This window comes from Dermacentor albipictus, chromosome 10 (assembly GCF_038994185.2).
Source record: "Dermacentor albipictus isolate Rhodes 1998 colony chromosome 10, USDA_Dalb.pri_finalv2, whole genome shotgun sequence".
In the NCBI taxonomy this organism is placed as follows: domain Eukaryota; kingdom Metazoa; phylum Arthropoda; class Arachnida; order Ixodida; family Ixodidae; genus Dermacentor; species Dermacentor albipictus.
In genome coordinates this window covers 56320859-56336895 of record NC_091830.1, presented here as the reverse complement: position 1 = coordinate 56336895, position 16037 = coordinate 56320859, and the positions used below count along the sequence as shown (strand labels likewise).

General features: G+C 49.1%; 1 protein-coding gene across 4 annotated transcripts in view; it reads right to left on the bottom strand.

The window, feature by feature from the left end:
• Positions 1-16037, bottom strand: part of LOC139050397 (uncharacterized) — an 84260-nt gene that overhangs the window by 66312 nt on the left and 1911 nt on the right. For all 4 annotated transcript variants that reach the window (XM_070526698.1, XM_070526699.1, XM_070526701.1 and 1 more), the window contains exons 2-3: positions 10580-10699; positions 10357-10416 (exon numbers count right to left, since the gene is read on the bottom strand). In XM_070526698.1, coding sequence (XP_070382799.1) covers positions 10357-10416; positions 10580-10589 — 70 coding nt within the window. In that variant the 5' untranslated portion in view covers positions 10590-10699. The remainder of the gene's footprint in view (positions 1-10356; positions 10417-10579; positions 10700-16037) is intronic.

Below are 16037 nucleotides of genomic sequence, written 5' to 3'. Positions count from 1 at the left end.
TTAATACTGTACTCCACGTCAACGGCGACACCGACGCGGACGATAAAGTCAACAATTCACTTGAAGAATCCATAAAATCGCCATCTCACTAAAGAGCAACAGATGAGCACGGTGCTAACGAAAGCGCTTGTTTATACCATGAACAGATTAGGTGCCTGTCCTAGCGAGTACTATCACCAAAGAAGGGCTTTTGCAGCGTATTCAGCACCTACTTCCGGGGTACTTCCGCGCTCGTCGCCGAAATGTCCCGTAATCAACCCTCGGCATGACTTCGCCTCAATGTTACGAGAAAAATGTAAGACGTATCCCAACGTCCAATTAAAACGCACAGTGTCAGTGGGTCAGTTTTGGCAGTGAGACGAGTGTAAGGGCAGCACTCTAGCGGTGAAGAGTGGGTTCCATGGGGTTTCGGTTCTGGAGCTGCCGATTCGTACACAGGTGTCACAGTGTTTGGCATACACAACCGCAGCATCTGGAACATGGTAGCTGATCTGGGCTATACCTGATCGTCGCACTAAGCTGGCTAAGCAGACCCATGTCGTTGTCCGTCTCTATTATCGAGAGTAGCCTGTTGGCGTGCAGAATAGGTCCAGAGGTTGAAGAAAATAGGTGGCGAGATTATTTCACATATTAAAAGTTAAAGCCGACAACTCTCGATGGATATACAGCACACTTCATGTCGGTTCTCTTTACGTTTCTGATCTCACTATGTGTCTCAGCACACACCTGTCGGCATATACACTCTACGATACGAAAGATCCGAAATTCAAGATATTTCTCTATGGGCAACTAGGACAGGTAATTCGATAATTCTGCCCCAGAAAATAAAAATGATCGAACTATTCCAAAAATCACATCAATAGCATATTGCGCACCATTTTGCCAAACTCCGCCTCCGATGTTGCGCGATTGCCCCCACACATGATGCAACCATGCGGTAAGTGTAAACGTAGTGTAAAGTGTAAGTGCACTTGTAAATCGAAGTTGACCCACAGCGGCAGTAAGCTTGTGGCAATGTGAGCAGCCTTGCTTGGCGGTCGTTATCGTTTCCAAACAATGCGGCTCTTGCTGTCACCTCTAGGGGTTATTTTTTGTTGGCCCGTCAATAGTCCGAATTTGGATCCATGATCGTCTAGGTTGTCGCTGGTCAAATGGTCACGCCTTGGTAAGCATCCAAAGAATGCCCAGTGCCATTTTGATACCTAACAGTCCCACCCACACATGCTGCTACATCGTTCCGACATTAGCGTGACATGAGGATGCGCTTGTTTTATTGCGCATCACTCTGTCTTATTCTAGGCGTTTGGCGTAGGTAGGTAGGCAGGTAGGTTGGTGTCTCCCGCCATTTTAACAAAAAACTAATGTCTGAGCGTTAAGAGAATCTAACCACTGCCGTCGAGCAGTGCATCCCGAAAGACTCATCGTATCGTCACGATGACATGCATACATCTCTCGGGCTAAAGACAGCGAACTCTTTGAAACACTTGGCGCATGCTTCAAGTGCGAGTTTATCATGTTCTATTCTCGTGAGAGTTCACGCTTATGGGTGGTGTTACACTTTCCTATATCGGGCCATCAGCGTACATTCATCAGTACTTTCCTTATAGAAGCTACCGGTTTGCTTTGTAACCGGTTGGCACTCACGAACGGCATTCGCCGGCGATTTTTTGTGATCCCTGGTGGACGTTACTGTCAGTTTGTTGTCACACAAGTTGTAAAGCATCTGAAAAGCAAACCTTCCTCTGCTGGGGGTGGCACCGGGAAGAATTGGTTCGCTCGAGGGTCGCATATGCGGGCGTCAGCGTGCCTCAACGGCTGTTAAGACGACCATGGCCGCCAGCAAGTCTTGCGCTGGCAGGCGTGGCGATACAGAGACACCAATGGCGGCTCATTTCTTTCTGTTTCTGGCGGCCTTTGGCGAAAGATACGGACGCTACGAACATTGCAACGCGTTTGAGAGGTGCGAGGGAGAATTCCGAAGGCATTTTAGGCTCTCCGAAGAGAGTGCAATGGATTTGAGTCGAGCTGAAAGGATATCTCAGACAACAAATATTTAGTGGCATTGAAATTGCGACGAAATTGCTGTAAACACGCTGCTTTTTTCACCTTTTTTTGCCATGAGGAGTTTTAAGCAGTGTGCCTGGACGAAGAAAGGATTGGGTTATCGCAACCGTCAATCAGTCACATTATTGCAGCCGTCAATAGAGCCATCACGATTGAGGAAAACGAAGAAGTTTGGGTAAGATTCTCCTACACGAAGCAGGAGAAAGCAGCAGCCAAGGGCTGCTTCCTTGACCACGGCCAGCCCTTAAGTTGTGGAATATGCAGCGAAATTCTCATTGCAATCGCCCTCCCTATAAAGCTACGGCCCGCGGAAACATAGTTTTGAGTCGTGGCCTACACCAAAACAAATAGAACCACGTGATTTGCTTAAAGTATGGCACACAACCTAGCGACAAAAATGTAACAACGCAATATAAAATTACACCAACAGTGGCTGTCCGCAGCGCAAGCTCACAGCGATTACAGAAAATTAAATGTGCAAGCATTTTATATTAAAGGCGAAGCTTTTCATTCAGAACATCGCAGAGATTTCACGACCGTGGAAGCGCCGTCGTGATTCTGCCGCTGAACAGACCAATGAATCATAGCGGAGGAGGCCCACGTATCTGTTACTGGATTCCTCTTATGAACACCAGATGTCTCAGGTCTCCGCTCATACGAAGCAGCAGCGGCACAGCCCGTGCACGGGAAAGACAAAAGTAGCAGTTTCGCCCGAAAGACGAAGCGTTCATTGCGATAGCATATTACTGGACAGCCATACGAAGAAAAGATAGCAGTTTTATTGACCGTGTAAACTTGTAAACACTAGGAATACTAAATAAATTAACAAGCATGATGTCCCACGCAAACACAAAAACATGAACACATCTCAGGCGGAAACTCGCTGTCACAACGTTGGACTGAGGAAAGTTCGGCAGCAGCAGTGAGCGAATTGACCTTCGTGCTGCGTCTCGCACCAATGCGAGCTAAGCCGTGAAAACACAGCGTGCGCTGGACTCTGTCCCGGTCGCAGATGGCTTGCAATGTACAGTGGCCCGGGTGGGCGCGAGCGGCTGCTGCGGCCACCAGGGAAAGACGGCCCCCCCTCCCTTCCTACCCTAGCCCCGATCGCGACGGAAGACAGAGCGCTTTCTCCTTTCTTGTCTCTATTGCGTGCGCGAGCTTGAGCTGCGATTGCCGGCTCACCCTCGCGGGCTTTCACTCGCACACATGGCACACGGCGCGTGGCAACGATTTTATAGCCCTTAGAATTTATGCGGTACCTCACGGTGATAGCTGAATTGGTAAGAGCATCGCACGCGTAATGCGAGGACGCGGTCTCGTATGCCACCAGCGGCACGTTGTTTTTGCATCAACCTTTATTAAAATAATTAATCTTTTCTTTATCTCAATTAGTAAGTACAGGAAATTTCCCCTATGTGGTTCATGGAGTCTTTGTTGGTTTCTTATGATAACGTTTTATGAAGAAATTTTCGCAGCGAAACTGCATCTCTTTTTTTTTCCTTGACGTGAGGCTGCTGATTATTTATTTTAGAGAGAAAGCGGACATCCTATCTAGCTGACAGCATGACTAGACAAGGAAGTTAACGCGAACGATTCGTCAGATAAAAAATTACCGACGATTACGTTACTTCCTAATGCGAAATTTGAGCGCAGCAAATAAGCTGTTTCACCTTTTCGATAGATTGAGGCAAAGAAATCGAGCAACACATGTATGCGCTATCACAGAATTTTTTTTTATTTTTCACACGTATTCCTTTAACAAAGACTCCACTAACAGTTCTTGACAGTCATAAAGGAAGCTTTGTGGTCGGAGAAATAGACTGATATATGTTCGACTTGGTACACCAATGCTTGATTCTCAAAGACGAGATCTATACAAGTGCCTCGCGAGGTTGTCACAGTCGTGGGACGCGTTACTAGCGAGAGGAACGGGATGTTCTCCCGCATAAGTGTTAGGAAATTGCTGTTTGTCTTTATGTCAACATTAAAGTCCCCCACTACTAACATCGGTGTGGATCGATGGACGGTTAATGCGAGTTGCAGGAAGTGCACTGCCACCGCACAGGGCGAACGGCAGCGGCAATTTCGGCTCGGGTGGTGCACATATACAGATCCGCCGCCCCCGATCTGGCTCTCTGATTGCCACCGCACAGGGGTTGCATTGGAGGAGGAGCGAAGAAAGGAATTAAGTTCGAGCCGGCGCTTTGACAACCGGAGACTTGCAGGAAGAGGGGGGAGGAGGGTGGCGTGTATACCCAGCGGCAAACGATGGGGGCAGAAGCGCGCGCAGCAAGCGGACAACACGATAAAGGGAGGAGGGAAGAGATAGCAGCGACTGACTGATGCCGCTGACGCCGATAGTGAGTCAACCCCAGCTGCGGAGTTGGTTTCAGGGACAACGCCGCCGATGCCGACACAAACAATATGATACCCTCGCTTCCGCAGCGCAAAGAACCAGCTCTAGCCATGGGAAGGTGGTCACGTATTCGTCGACGTGCCGGGGCCTACGTGAAATAACCGGCGCGTCGGCAACTGAAGAGCACCCTATCCGCCACACAAGAACAGGGAGGGGGGGGGACCCTTTCCTCCTCTTTCTGCATGGCGGCGACGGTGTTCTATGCAGTCACGTTATCTTGACTCTCTAGCGGCGTCAGCGGCATCCAGCGGTATCAGTCGGTCGCTGCTAGCGCTGGGGGGATGAAAGGGGGTCGGAGCTGGTTACGAGGCCGACGACAACGCCGACGACGACGCGAAACCCAGGAACGGACGCCAAAGAGCTGCGCTCTAAAATAGCCACCGTTTAAAGACGATGCGCTCTGGCCCGGGCAATAAATATGGCCCCCTGCCTCGGGCAAACGGTCTACCAGTTAAGTTACCCGGAATATTTGCAATATGACTGTGTGGGAGTGCTTAATTATAGAAATTAAATGAGTGAAATTAAAAGCAGGGAGCTGTCCACTGCGGAGGTTTATATACACAGGAGGTTCCATAAAAAAATAACTGTCATGCACCTACAATTTCCTGCTTAGAAGGTACAATGCTCTGTATCTCCATCTGTCAAAGTATTTATTTAGCAGACACGCAAGGAGCGAGAGGTCCAAGTAGGTGCGGCAGCCAAAACCCTGCGAGCAGTCACAACCGTTTTCATGAAAGCATGTACACGCTTTCCAATAACAAACTTCCTGACGTGCTACCTTTCGATGGGGCCCAGCTCCAGGGCTATGTGACGTGCGCCTCCCCCCCCCCCTACCAATGCACGGGGAGGGACGGCAGGGTGTGCACCCCGGTTAAACGCGGGAGGGCTTTCATCGAACACGAACTCGTGTTCCACGAAGAGTCGGACATAGACCACGTCCTGATCGCCGCCGTGCGAGTAGTGGAAGTAGGAAGACCGGCCTCTTCCTGCTCAGCATATATAGTTCCCCCACGCAAAGATACCGCACTCGCACTTTCGAAGCCCTTTTTCTGCGAAGCGATGGCCAAGGCCGCCCCCAGTCCCTTGCTGATATGTGGAGACTTCTATGCCCCGCACACGCGATGAGGATACGGAGCCGACTCACCGAAAGGGAAGAGGCTAGCGAGACTGATGGGCGAGCTCGGCCTGAATCCTTCGAGGACCTGGGGAGTGACCACAGGATGCTGCACGTGACCGTGGGGGAGGATGAAAGCGAGGAGGACGTCTGGCGAAAGCCCAGAAGCGTAGACTGGGACAAGTTCCAGAAAAATACAGAACGAGGAAAGAAGGAGGGCCCAATCGAAGACATCAGCGAATGGTGCAGAGAACTACTCGCGGACGTAGAGAAAGCCACCGATGAGATCGAATGGGCGGACTGGCGACAAGAACCCCCCAAAGTAGAGGCAGACAGACCCCGCGGAGCCGGGGATGACGGCAATACCCAACCGTCCAGAGTGGACAGCCGGTCGGCACATCTCGTTGCGGCCAAGAAATCCATGCAAGAGAGAGCGAGTAGGCAATTACTACACAGGAAGTTACGCAAGAAGATCGCCGAAATCAACCGGGAGATCGAGACGCATTGCGCCCACCTGTGCGAGCAATAATTGCAGGAGCTGTGCGACACGATGAAGGTAACATGAGCACTGGACGCACCTGGGAGATTCGCAGGTGCCTGCTCTACCCGGCAAGCACACGAACGGCGACCCTTACAGAGACTCAAGCTGCGACACGAGTACAAGGACGACCCTGAGGCCTTCGCGGAAGAGATCGCGCAGACGCACCTCACTCGCCCGGAAGGGCAGAGTGAGCCACAATACCGCGGGACTCGCAATGAGGAGGTGGATGCGAACTTTTTCGCGCAGGAAATCGGCACGATCCTCTAGCTATTTAAGACCAACTCGGCGCCCTGTCCTGACAGGATCACCAACAAAATCCTCAGGAACATGAACGACGACGCCATCGAGAAACTCTGCAAGTACATCAACGCATGCTGGAAGGAGGGACGAATTCCGCAAGAGTGGAAGACCGTGGACGTTATACTGATGCCCAAGCCGAGCAAACCGCTGGAAGTGCGAAACACGACGCCGATCTTCCTCACGTCCTGCGTCGGGAAAGGGATGGAGCATGCCTGCCCCAATAGGGTGACGACGCTGCTCGAGAAGAACGACGCTTTCGGCACCCACATCAGCGGTTTCCGGAATGAAGTTTCCATGCAGGACGCCATGCTGCAGATCAAGGAGCAGGTCGTGAATGCTCCGAGCCCACACGTGCGCGCCCTGCTTCGGCTAGATCTTAAGAGTGCCTTCGACACTATGAAGCACGTCGCCATACTGGGGATGATCAACCGGCTCGATCTCTGGGCGAGGTTCCACCGATAAGTCAGCAGCTTCCTGAATGGAAGATCGACAGGGCCCCGCCACGAATGGTGCGAATGGGGGTGTGGGAACGCCGCAGGGCTCCGTACTTTCCCCCATGCTTTTCAAACTAGTAATGATCGGCCTTCCGCAGTGTCTTGACGCGATACAAGGCATTAATCATACGATATACGCATATGACGTGACGGCGTGGACCACGGAGAACACGAGCAACGGCAAAAGCCAAGACCGACTGCAGGGGGCCGTGCGGTATGTGTAGCGGTGCCTCGAAGACACGGAACTCAACTGCTAACCCAACAAGTCGGAAATCCTGCGCTACAGGCCGCGCAAGAAAGGACCCCTTTCGCAGTTCGGGCTAAACACGCGTAGTTTGTTCATCCGCGTCATGACGAGGGAGTGGACCCGAATACCGACGGTGCCCAAGTTGCGAGTGCTCGGCCTGTGGCTGGAAGAGAAAGGTGCCAACCGCGAGCTGGTTGACCGACTGCAGAAGAAAGTGGCCGGCTCCACACACCTCGTGCGGCGGTTTGCGAACAAGAGGGAAGGAATAAAGGGACACAACGTTATGGGGCTGATACAGGCGTATGCGCTGAGCCACATAGCGTACGTCGCCGCGTAAGCCGGCTGGAACAGGAGCGAAATCGACAAGCTGAACGTGGCGATCCGCAGAGCGTCCAAGACCGTCCTGGGAGTGCCCCAGTGCACGTAAAGCCACAGGCTCCTCGAGCTGAGCGTACACAACGTGCTCGATGAGATCGCCGAGGAGTAGAGGATCGCGCAGCTCGAGGGGCTGTCGAGCACCGTAAGGGGAAGAAGAATCCTATATTTGCTCGGTATTCGATATCACGAGGCCTGTGGACTGAAGGAATCATTGCTACCGGAAGTCAGGGAAGTCATACAGACGGAAAACATGCCGAAGAACATACACCCGGTGCATGACGTGCAAAGACGCATACGAAGGGTGGTAGCAATCCTCGAAAAGCATGGAAGACGAGAACGCGTCCTCTGCAGTCAGGTACCCGAGGCCAGTCGGTGACTCTGGTGGCGACGAGAGACATCGACCACGAGGGTTGCTACAAAGGAATGTGCGAGACGAACCGTAGTTACCGACGCCCCCATGACAACTGCTACTGCGACAAAAACGGCAGCAGCAATAGTGGCAACATCGAAACGGCCTGCCGATGGCGGTGGCGCCCGCATTCCCCACGGCAATCGTAGATACAAAGGCAAGGATCCGAATCGCGGCATCAGCAAGGCTGTCGTTGGCAGAAGCAGCGGAAGAGATGGCCATTGCCCTCGCGGTACTCCATGGAGGTGCGGAAAATAGCCTGATCATCAGCCACTCCAAATCAGCGATGCGCAACTACACCAAAGGGTGGGTGTCCGCGGATATGGCGCGCATGCTCATCGCCTGAGCCGGGAATTACGGGTCCGGCATAATTACAGCCAAGTCCCTGAAATGGTTCCCAGCGCACGTCGGAGAGCTTGGCAGTAACAACAGCAGCCGCGAAACAATGACAACAACAATACTAGTGACCGAAGACGCACCGACACCCCGCCCAACCCCAACGAGCGCGCCGCGCCCACCTCGTCGCCAGGCAGCTTACCCGCCGCGACGCGGTCACCCAGTCGACAGCCGCTGCCATTGTTGTGCGGGACCCCAGCGGAAGGGTGACGGCGATGGTGGCGGCCACCCCGTCTTGCGCCGCCGCTGTCGTTACCAACACAAACCAAATCATGGCGGACGGAGCTGCGGATCAAGGAGACGCCGACTGCGATGTCAAAGAGTTTCTGGCAGCGTACGGAGAGGTGCTTGGTTACTATAAGAAAGACCGAAGGAAATATCCACCATCCACGGGCGTCTGGAGGGGTACCAGGTGGTTGACCTGGCATGGTTGCAGACGGGCACTTTCGCCAACCCCTACCACCTGCACCGCCTGTGGCCCGCGCTGCACCCGTCATCCGGTTGACCCTAGTGCGAGCACGAACAGGTGGATATAGCCCATCCGCTTTGGGAATGCCAACGCCATGATGAAGAAAGACAAGGAGGAAGGGGGAAGACAATAGCACGACTCTGAAGTGGGGCGCCTCCCTGGGAGATGGCACGCTGCCCTCCTCAGCGAGGCAGCTGAAGACTAGGAGTGGGCTGTCCAGCGGGTCATTGCCTTTGCCGAGAATCTCGGAAGATTTTCCTAGGGTGATGAACCCTTGGCAGCGTAGCCCCGGGCACTAACATCAATAACCATTAGGCAAATAAAGTTTATTCCTATCCTATCCTATCCGTGCGCCAAGTGATGCTGATGCGGGTGACTGACCGACACGTCTTAATTTTATGCAATATGTTCGACATGCGCCTGAATAAGCGGCAGTTCTTCGTTACACATGCTACTTTGAGGAATACGCAAACGTTGGCTTTCCTGAATGATCAGCTATGTTGAGAACGTTTGTGTTCACACGTTTCTTTAGTTATTTGTGCAACATTGCACGTATTTCTGAAGAGCAGATCCATTTTGCCTGCGAATGAACTCGCTCTGGCATAGCTTTGTTCTCCAACTTAAAACACGGTTGTCAAAAGAGAGATCTCCTTTCGCTCCTGACGCACCGATGCCACTATAAAAGATTGTTCTGGGGAATATTTGCTGAGCCTTTTCCATTGATACCGGTCCTATGGTAACCCACGTAAATGGCCACTCTCAAAGCTCAATCTTGAGGCATGCTTCTGTAGCAAAACGCATGGCAGAATTGGGGCATAGAAACTCAAGGTTGCCTTTGTTTTACCTTGAATATGCAGAAAAAATTACGCAACTTGATTGTTGAGAAATTTGATGTTAGAATCTAGAGGAAATAAAATGTTTATACTTTCTATTGGCAAAGCACACAGACAATAATTTAATGACTGGAATGCATGAGTTAGCTTAACCCGGTTGCATCTGTGACCAGTTGGAGAAATGAATGGTAATAAGATTCTTAGTGCTATTGTCGAAGCTAGGAGGACTAATTTCCTGCTGTTCTGAAAGTCATCAGCCGACGAGCGTGCATAAGGTTCTAGTGTAATGAAAATCAACTGAGCCTGCATTCGAAAGTGCCCAAATACAGACTATGTACACCCTGACCACTCCAGCCAAAAACTTTCTGGAAGGGCTCGGTGAACGCGTGAATTTCGGCAATCGTCGGTAATCAGTACTTGTCGTAGAAGTTCAACAATGCTGATTCTTGGAGCAGTTCGTATGGTTTACTCATAAGGGCAAAGCATTTAGTGAAATTCAAAAATACAGGAACGTGACAGAAACCCAGTACAGGGCTATCCTGTGCGCTGTCCTGTGTTTCTGTCACGTCCCTGTCTTTTTGAATTGCGTTAACGGCTTTGCCATAATGAGCCGTCGAAGAACGCATTCTCTTTCAGGAATACCTCTTCACACCCTACTGAAGAGCATCTCGCATTAGTAGGCGAGCACTTACCAGAAGCTAAGGACATTGAACCAGAAGTTTTCGGGAACGGAGACTGGAATGCAGCTTCCTCTAGAAAAAGAAAGATGAAAATAATCTTGAGTGAGAGAACACAACCAATATTCCTAGTCACCAAAACGTTGGTACGAAATGGTTTGTTATATAACGAGGGTTCCTCACGACGCTTTGCCATAAAAAAAATATTCATTATGCCCATCACAAAGAAATAGCTTACCCATTATCATGCTGGACTAGAGTATCCTTTGCACGCAGTGGATGCTGGAACGTTGTGGGGCGGTTAAAACGGTTGCTACGGTATGACGGTATCGTCCCTGGTGTTCGAAGTCAGCACGAACTGAAAAGAAAGTTTAACTGTTGCCTCTACAATGTCACCACTATGCTTGGCTGCCAGTGAATTCTCAGAACAAGAATCCAAGTGACGTGCGCAATACCATTTCTAAATTTTGTGTAGTATGAACGGACACAACGCAAACAAGATTCTAACGCAAACTTGTAGAATAAGAACGTGTAGCATTGCGCGTAAAAACATAGTGAAAAGAAGGAACACTGTTACATACACAAAGCGTGAACTCTCTACAGGTCAACAGAGTATTGCCGAGAAGAACGTGGCAATATCTATACATTCCCACAGGCAACGCTGCGCACGACGACATGGGCAGAACCACAACGAAACAACGTCAGCAGACACGTGTCGTAGCATTCAGATACACTGCTTCCTTTTCTATTATGGTAATATAGGCCATGTTAACCAATTTCTTTTCTAATCTTGTGACACAATGGACCTCAATAATGAGGCGTGTCACTTCATTATTAGACTTCACGATGACCATGCACTTCTCAAACTTTGGTCAGTAGCTGCAGTCATCGCAATGAAGTGCCAGCCACCTTCTCACATCATAATTTACGTTGTTAGCCTGCTCGCGAAGCCGGTCGTTGTTGCTACAGTCTGTTTGTCCGACATAAAAAGGTTACATGTGAGAGCTTCAGCTTTCGTGTTAGCCTTTTCTAAGCCTTAATTGTATTTTGCTAATTTAATTTTGGTGTTTCCTGACACACGCCTTTTTCCTTTCGCTAAGGGTTAGTCATATTGGTAATTTCTGCAAGTTTGTTCGGTGCGCAAAACGCGACCATAATGTTGCAAGAGTATACAAAAGAAACGAAAGCATGTCAAGAAACACCAAACCAAACTTGTCAAATGTAATGAAGGCTTAGCATATCAGATACCTCGAACATGTAACCGTTTTTTTGTGGGACCTTATAACAATTCGGAAAATAACCATTTCCTGGCGCTCGCTTGGCTGAACAGAATTGCGCTTTCCTCAGGGAAAGCGTCATTCTGACCATTCAGGTGATTCCAAGCCAAGCGTTCGAACCTTTATATGAACGCAGCAGTTGGCGCCTCAATTCCTGCAGTTTCTTATTGCCGCCTGCCTTATGGGCATATTTGACGGTGGTGCCACCACACACCCAAAAGATGATTCGGCACCATTGTACGGGAATTTCGGGATAATTCAGGCTACGGAAAGGCAAAACCGACACAAAAGACCGTCTCATACGTGAGCGGTGGGATAGCGGGACCACGGATATACAAGCCCCGAATAAATCAGGTCGTCGGGTCACCTTAACGTTGCATCTACTGAAATGTTTTATTCCAGTCAGCATCGTTTTCTACTTCGGACGTTTTGATCCAGTCTATCGGTATATCTATCTATCTAGCCTCTTACGCTAACACAGTGGTTCATGTTGTCGGCGTGCTTTGACCACAAGATGTATGTTATTGGCCGTGATGCCGTCATTCTCGTTGCATCACCGTCATTCGAACCTAATGGCCTGATTCTCGTCTAGCCGTCGTCGTCACGGCTTCTACGTCGGGCCAGCAGCTCAAGTTGTGAGATTAGCTGGGTGAATAGGCATGGGATCCTAGTCGTCTCGTCATCAATGTCATTTTGTTATGGTCGTTTAAGCTTTGTCATCTGACACTGGCCATGCCACCGTCATCTTCGACATACAGCGGTCATTTATTCGTAATCTCCTCGGAATGCCATCATGGTCCTTCTACCATAGTCTTTCGAACGTTGACATCACTCTCCCTATGCCATCGTGATCAGGCCAACATCGTCATGCAGTCGCCGTCACGCTGCTTTTTATCCATGCTGATCACATCTGTAACGTCATCTCATGGTCATTATGTTCTTCTCATTGCACCTTCTCCGTTCCATCGGCGCAATTCCTCGTTCTCTCTTATTCATACTGTCGTCATCCAATTCTAATTATACCGCCGCGACCACTGTCATGCCATCGTTGTATCACGTTTTCGTCAGAGAGTTGGTCATGCATCCATTGTACTGCTGTCTTCATCATGCCGTAGTGGTCAGTCCGTGATCATCATGCCAGTTTCGTCATCCGGCTATCGTCGTACCGTAGTCATCGCGCCATCACTTTTGTGCAGACGTCGTTATTCAATTATCGTCATAACGTTTTCGTCACGATGCCGTCGGTATGCTCTGTTCATAAGTTCAGTATGATTACCTCATTGTGATTGTGTCGTACCCTCGACGTAATTCCTTCTTCGTCATTCGATCGTCTTCATACAGTCGTCGTAATTACGCCGTGCTCATGAGCTACCTTGGCAACGGTGAGCCATAATAAAGCGCGGCCGATAACGGCCACAGTGTATGTCGCACGTAGGCGAAGAAACAGCATCGGAATAACGAATACATATTTCAAATAAACTGGGCTTTAGCAATCGTATGCGTTCGTAGATTGCTGCATTCTAATCACATTGCCGTCGACAGTCATCGGGAGATTGGTTTTGCCGTAATTTTCGCGGGCTCGATAATTTGAAAAAAATTAGCACGTCCAGCAGCGTATATGTTGTGATTTCGGCCAGTTCGGCAATATTTTATATGATCACGTCATCTGAAGCTCTATACTCAGGGGACGCCGCTCCACGTCGAAACCAAAAAACGGGGACATAAAAGCGCTCGCGCTGGCAGCTACAAGCTAAACATGCCAGCGCTCTCAATGAGATAGTGTCGCGTTTCAGGAGTAATCAATCGCACAGAAGACCAAATTCTTCACACAATAGTGCCGAAGCATCAGTCAGTGCCTACAGCATGTAGTGACATTTTGCTTGTGACAAAAACCGGCTTCATCCTTTAGGCGTCATTTTAGATCCACAGACAAAAATTATCGCAATTTTGGTCATTATGTGACAGAATCATAAGGTTTAACACTGAAAATAAGATATGTTACTCAAGGACCCAGCAAAAGCAAAACTGTTTTATGCCTGCGAGTAACCGAAGGTGCTAGGCCCATGCAGATAACATTTTTCTCTTTGTTGAAATTTCCGCCAATTTGCATAATTTCTCAGAACTGCTTCTACATAGGGTGATGATTTTGCTCTTTATATTAGTGTCGCGGGAATAGGACATAAAGTGTTTTCCAGAATTGACACATCACTAAAAAATACGCAATGCTCTTCACCCAACAAATCCACATGAGTATAAGGGGATCCCATTAATATATACTGCATCCTTCCACACCTGCTGTAAGACATCCTATTAGGAGCACATATGCCCCCAAACCCATATAGAATGTAAATATGGCATCCCACGCTTAACACGCACGTTCGCATGTATACCATATTACGGGTCCCACATAATAAAATAAAGACGTCATATAATATACTGGATGTATACATCCTATATAATTAAGTATACAGGTCTTCAAGACAGTGCCAACTGTCAGAAGACAACGCATGAGAAACAACTGGGACAGGCCTTTGTGCCGTAGTATACCTAAATACGCCGATGATCATTCTTACGAGGAGTTTTTATATGAAATCCCAATATGTTCATGCATGGTGTCCCAGCTAAGTTTAGTCAAGGTTTAAAATCATGCGAACTACGCTAAGATGACGCAATGGAAATCATGTTGCTCTTCTGTAGCAAGGTACACATTTTATTACGCTAAATTGCATAATTAGGTAGGAACTTTGAGCTATGCATCGTAGGTGCTACCTTTACGGCAAAACTGCCAATGAGAAAGCTTTAGGGTGCTAAGAAAACGTCATATTCAGCAGCCTAAAACTTCGTACTTGCCACGCAATTGTCTTTCTGCGTCGCAAAAAAAGCCCTCGAATCATGCTCAACGCACGTGACGTGAGGCAGGGTCGTCACGCGGCTTTGCGGCACGAGGTGCGGCTGCTCAGCCGTGCTACCTTAGCAGCCATGGCGACGTGCTGCTAAGCTCAAGGTCGCAGGTTCGCTCGCTACAGCCAGCTGTGACGGCGTTTCGAGGGGAGCAGGATCTCAAAAAACACTCCTGTACTGAGATACAGGGGCACGTTCAAGAAGCCGAGAAGGTAAAAAATATACCGGAGTCTTTCGCGGCATGCCTGATATTCAGGATCGTGATTTCGGACCGTAAATCCAGAGAATTCAGTTTTAGGCATCATACATCGACTTAGTGCTCGTGAGATCGCTGCGTTGACGTTTTTAGTGTTTGATTTCGTAAGTGCTGATTTGGTTTTTGCATTTTCGCATAGCTTCTGACCGACACAGTGAAGGCTAACTGGCAAACGCGTCCTGTTGATTCTTCCGGCTTAACGTTTTATTACGCAACAGGTCACACGCCTACGGCTTTCGGAGCAGCAAATGGTAATCTTCCGCAAGTATACGTTTTAATTAACCGAGGCACGGTATTGCATTTGATGCACCAGCTATGCTATACACGCTTAAACTATTATTTATCCGTTGGCAGAACGCGATGATGTATTCCTGCAACACATGCCAAAATATTTCGCTTAATCTACGGCTTGAGCTGCCATGTTTTGTCTCAAAACGACGATACCAGAAACTAGGTTACAATACCAGCAGTTGTGCTCAGTCATCTGGCGTTCATGTTTTAAATTTAATTACTGTTTCCGCTAGTTCGGATTGATAGAAAGTTATGGTCCTTGAGCGCCTGAAATGACGGCCTGAAGACTAGGGCATGCAATCGGAAACACTACGCATCGCACCAAATCATGTCAAGCAATAATTGCGCGATGACCATGCTTCAGCGTGGACAGCTTTACGTACAACTCCATGACAATGGTGCCAGATAAAGCGCAAAATATTCAAAATCGCAAGCTGTGGAAATCAGTTTAGGCGAACCTAAACTATCCGTGAAGGACCTATCTGAGAACCTAGCTATCTGTGAAGAACGCTGCTAATAAATAACTACCATGAGCGAGTACAGAGCAAACGGCGAAGGTTGACACAGTCGCACGGTGAAAGGCCTAGCTCAGATGTGTAATGCTCGAACCTGCTAGGCCTACGCATGGCGACAGCAGGAAGACATCCCAGTTACAACGCTAGAAAGAAGACGATTGAACGACCATGACAACGTTACAGCAGTAGAATGTAGACGGTACAAAGACGATAGCAGGATGGCAGTTCGGTGATGGAGCGGGAATGACCATTATGGAAGGAATACAACGGCATTACGAAGACAACATCTCCACGAATAAGTAACGATGCCTGATGACAACAACGCAATAACAAAAATAGAATGATAAAGGCCGTATGACGTACGTCAATAGCATGACGAGTATGGAAAGACAATTCACAAATAACGTGATGGAATCACGATGATGGCAAGCCAACAATGGGAGAGCAATTGTATGG